Below are 4,906 nucleotides of genomic sequence, written 5' to 3' on the forward strand. Positions count from 1 at the left end.
CATTCATCAGATATTAGCCGAGTGCCCACAGAGGGCCAGGCAATGCCTAGAGCCAGGTACTTAGTGGTGGACACTGAATGCATGCGTGGATTCCCAAGGAGTAGAAGTGTGTAGAACAAGCACTGGCTTTCTTCTGCTTTTGGGGGACTCAACCTTCTCATTGAGCAACCCTGCCATGACTGTCCCCGGTCGGGTCTGGAGAGGCCAAGGCCATCTCAGGGAGATGGAGAAATCACTTCTTCATCTTGCACAGCAGGCCTCCCTGAGGCAACAGCAGGGGCCTAAGCAAGCCCCAGCTCACACCCTGGCAGGCAGCCCTGATGGGGCGGGTCAGGAAGACCTCTTTTGGGCATAAAGGAGGCTGCCGTGAACTGGTGGATGCAGACTTGAGGACCATGCAGACCCAGGGGAACGGCCCCTCCCTGAGGTGGTGGTCGCTGCTGCTGCTGCTGGGCATGGTGATGCCTCCAGCTGTGGCCCAGGCCCGCAGCTACCAGGAGGCCGTGTTTCGCGCCATAGATAGCTTCAACCAGCAGTCCTCAGATGCCAACCTCTACCGCCTCCTGAGCCTGGACCCCCAGTCACAAGGGGTAAGTTGAGGGGAGGCCAGGCTGGGCCCACAATAGGCTGTATACCCTATTGTGCCCATGTAGAGATGCTTGGCGCAGTTGTAAGCCTTCATCTTCTGAAAAGCCCCCAGGCTCCCTCTTCCCCACTGCAGAGGGGTGGTGTTCCTCATCAGGGTTGGCTCAGGGCTGATCCCATTGCTGTGTGCTTGGAATATCAGGAAGGGTCTCATCTTCCTCCTCACTGTAGCTGGCACCAGGCATAGTGTCTGGCACATAGTAGGTGCTGTTGAAAGGCTGTTCTCCTGGTGGGGGCAAGGAGACAGACAAGAAAAGGAGAGAGCAGAGCAGGCCTGAGTCTTGTCTCTTGACCTCTTTCCCTGACCAGGATGAGGAGGACGCAGATATCCCAAAGCCCATGAGCTTCACGGTAAAGGAGACAGTGTGTCCCAAGTCATCGCAGCAGCCACTGGATCAGTGTGACTTCAGAGAGGATGGGGTGAGGCTGGGGGCAGGGTGCTGGTGGGTACAATCTTAAGACCTAAACAGGGGACCTTTGGGAAATTCTTCCAGCCACTAGGGTGGGGCTGGGGGTTATGGCAAAGGGCTTCAGTTTGAACCTGAGTTTTCCCTTCTCAGCTGGTGAAGCAGTGTGTGGGGACAGTAGCCCTGGACCATGCCAGGGGCTCCTTTGACATCAACTGTGATGGGGTGAGTGTGCTGCTCTGGGGTCGGATGAGGGGGGCAGAGCATGGATCCTCCTGTGGATAGCTAGTCACTGCCTCACTCAGGGCAGAGAAAGTCACCTGTACCCTGATTCTCCCTCAACCTGACCCAGGGTCAGTTCTGCCATCCCTAGAGTGGTGATTCTCAAAGTTTGATCCTCACCGGGAAAAATGCAACTTCCCAGGCCTTATTTAGAACTACTAAACCAGATGCTGGGGTGAGGCCTACTAATCAATATGCTCTTTCTTTCTTCCTTTCTTTCTTTCTTTCTCTTTCTTTCTTTCTGTGGTACTGGGGGTGGAACCCAGAGGTTTCCTACCTCTGGGCTACACTCCCAGACCTATTTTATATTTTATTTGGAAACAGGGTCTCACTAAATTGCTGAGAGCCTCACTAAGTAGCTGAGGCTGGCTTCGAACCTGTGCAATCCTCCTGTCACAGCCTCCTAAGCGCAGGGACTACAAGCGTGCGTCACCATGCCTGGCTCAATATGTGCTTTAAACTTTAACAAGCCCTTTTTTTTTTTTTTTTTGTATTGGAGATTGAATTCAGGTGTTTCCTACCTCTAGGCTACACCTTGAGCCCTATGTTTTTTTGGGAGGGGTACTGGGGATGGAATCCAGGGGCCTTCTACCTCTGAGCTACACCTCTAGCCCTATTTTTTATTCTGTATTTTGAAACAGGGTCTCACTGAGTTGCAAAGGGTCTCACTAAGTAGCTGAGGCTGTCTGCGAACCACAATCTTGCTGTCTCAGCCTCCCAAATGCTGGTATTACAAGTGTGTACCACCATGCCCAGCTTATTTTTTATTTGGAAGCAGGGTCTTACCAATTTGCTGAGGCTGTCCTTGAACCTGCGATCTTCCTGTGTCAGCCTACCAAGTATAAGGATTACAAGCATGTACTACCACACCCAGCTAACAAGCCCTTCTGACTCCTGCTGAGGATTGAGACCACTGACTTAGAGTAGTGAACTCTCAGGGTTGGCTCAGAGCTGATCCCTTCCGCGTGCTTAGATCAGGAAGGGCCCCATCTTCCTTCTCACTGTAGCTTGCACCAGGCATAGTGTCTGGCACATAGTAGGTGCTGTTGAAAGGCTGTTCTCCTGGTGGGGGCAAGGAGAACAGGAGAGAACAGACCTCCCTGGAGAGCCCCTTGCCATCTCTGGGCCTCAGTTTTCTCATCTTATTTTGTGTGTGTGTGTGTGTGTGTGTGTGTGTGTGTGTGTGTGTGGTACTAGGGATGGATCCCAGGGGCATTCTACCTCTGATCTATACCCCCAGCCCCATTTTTTATTCTTTATTTTGAAACAATGTCTCAATAGGTTGAAAATGGCCTTACTAGGTAGCGGAGGCTGTCCATTCTCCTGTCTCAGCCTCCCAAATACTGGGATTACAAGCATGCGCCACCATGCCCGGCTAGTTTTCTCATCCTTTTATTGAATGTGGAAATGAATTAAACCCCATACTCCAAAGATCATAGCTAGGGTGTGAGCTGGGATTTGGCGCCCCGAGGGTGGCACAGAAGGGGAGTGTGGTGGGGAGGGCTCTTGGGCTGACCCTGGGTTCGCCCCACAAGGAGTTTGTTTCTTCTATGTGCACAGCCCCAGCAGTTCAAGAAAGTTGCCCGGCTGGGTGGGTTCCTCCGAAGACATGGGCAGAAGATTGGTGAGAAGCTTGAGAAAATTGGCCAGAAAATCAAGAACTTTTTTCAGAATCTTATGCCCAGGTCAGAGTCCTAGAGTCTTCTTGTCCTGCTTCCTGACCCTGAAAATAAAGATTGTGAAAGAAACTTCCCAAGGCCTCTGACTCACTTTCCTCCTCCCTCTCACCACCATGCTGTTCTCAACTCCAGAGTCTCCATGCAGGCATGTGTGTATGTGTGTATGTGTGTGTATTCATGTGCATGTGTGTATGCGTGTACATGTGAGCATACATGCATGTGTGTGCGAGAGAGACACAGAGGTGGGTGAGGCAGTGTTTTTACCTGGGAGGCATGAGTTGAGACAGCAGGGCAAAGAAACCTACGATGGTGTCTCCATCCTCAGGCCTTCCCCAAACCTTCTGCCCCCCTGTGGCACCTCTTGCCTCTCCATCAGTGGGGTAGGTGTGGTGGAGCTGCTGCTGCTCTTGGGGAGGTACCAGGCATTTCGTTAATATTCACAGTGACATGGTCTCTTGGGTGGCTGGATGGTATTCTTGGGTGGGGGGTCTAATTTCCATAAAGATCCAATTTCCTGTAAAGACCGTGTCTCTGGAAAACCCACTGCTCTGGCTTTTCCTCAGCTGGGGGACAGGTTCAAGGTGTGTGAGATCACATAGTACCATGGAAACAAGAACCCTTGCAGTAGAATGAGCTTGGCCCCACATGAGGAGTGATGCCAGGGTCCATGTCCTGCTGTAGGCCATCCGGCAGCTGCCTGGAAGCACCTTTGCTCACTGCTGTGCTCCAGGGAGACCACATTGAGGAAGCAGCCTTGATCCAGGGTGGAGGGTTAGTAGAGAGGCCTGTCTTACCTGGGGGCCTACGCTGGGTGGGCTCTGCAGCCCCCAGCTGCACTGTGCTCCTTGGTTGAGAACACTTTCTGTTCCAACTCCTTCCTGCCCTATCATTTTTCTCTACCTGACAGGGCTTTTTTTTTTTTTTTTTTTTTTTTTTTTGCAGGTCTGGGGATGGAACCCAGGGGCATTCGACCTCCAAGCTACACTCCCTTCCCTATTTTTATTTTTATTTTTTGGTGGTACTGGGGTTCCTGTAAGCCCTTCTACCTCCGGACTACACTCCCAGACCTATTTGATACTTTTTTTAATTTTGGAAACAGGGTCTCTTAAGCCAGCATGGCTGGCTTCGAACCTGCATGATCCTCCTGTCTCTGCCTCCCAAGCCCGGGGATTACAAGCACGTGCCACCACGCCCAGCTATTTTTTATTCTTTATTTTGAAACAGGGTCTCACTAAGTTGGGGAGGGCCTCAATAAGTAGCTGAGGCTGCCCACAAACCATCACCTCCTGTGGGTTAGGGTTAGGGTTAGGGGTTAGGGAGTACAAGCGTGCGTCCCCACACCCGGCCCTGCTGGGGCTTTCTGCAGTCACCTCCCGTAAAGAGCTCCTGCTTGCCTCCTTGTCTAAGGCCTGCTTCCAGGCCTACCTCAGGAAGGGAACCAGAGAGCATCCCATGGAGCTTTGATTTTATGACCTGTCCTGTTTGCTACCCCTCATTGTGGTCATTTCAGGTTAGGGTTAGGGTTAGTCACCCAGTGAAATGGACATTTTCCCTACTGGGGTTTTTGTCTATGAAGTGTGAAGAATGACACTCACAGACAACAGAAAGGTGTGTAGCCAGCCAGATGTGGTGATGCACACTTGTAACCCCAGCACTTGGGAGGCTGAGACAGGAGGGTTCAGGTTCACGGCCAGCCTCAGCTACTGAGTGGGGCCCTCTGCATCAGTGAGACCCGGTTTCAAAATAGGGCAGGGGTTGTAGCTCGGAGCCCATGGGTTCCATCACCAGACCCGCAAAAAAAAAAAAAAAAAAAAAAAAAAAAAAAGATAAAACACAGGGCTGGGAGTGTAGCTTGGAGGTAGAATGACCCTGGGCTCAATCTCCAGTTCCAAA

At 51.7% G+C, this 4,906-nt stretch overlaps 1 protein-coding gene across 1 annotated transcript; it reads left to right on the plus strand.

Moving 5' to 3' along the window:
• Positions 1–395: 395 nt before the first annotated feature.
• Positions 396–3,032, plus strand: CAMP (cathelicidin antimicrobial peptide; the record flags this gene model as incomplete). Its single annotated transcript, XM_080715165.1, has 4 exons — positions 396–590; positions 955–1,065; positions 1,206–1,277; positions 2,895–3,032. The coding sequence occupies 4 exons, from the start codon at positions 396–398 to the stop codon at positions 3,030–3,032; spliced, it is 516 nt and encodes a 171-aa protein (XP_080571291.1).
• Between the last annotated feature and the right edge of the window lie 1,874 nt (positions 3,033–4,906).

Source organism: Muscardinus avellanarius (assembly GCF_963383645.1).
Source record: "Muscardinus avellanarius genome assembly, chromosome: 18".
Taxonomy (NCBI): domain Eukaryota; kingdom Metazoa; phylum Chordata; class Mammalia; order Rodentia; family Gliridae; genus Muscardinus; species Muscardinus avellanarius.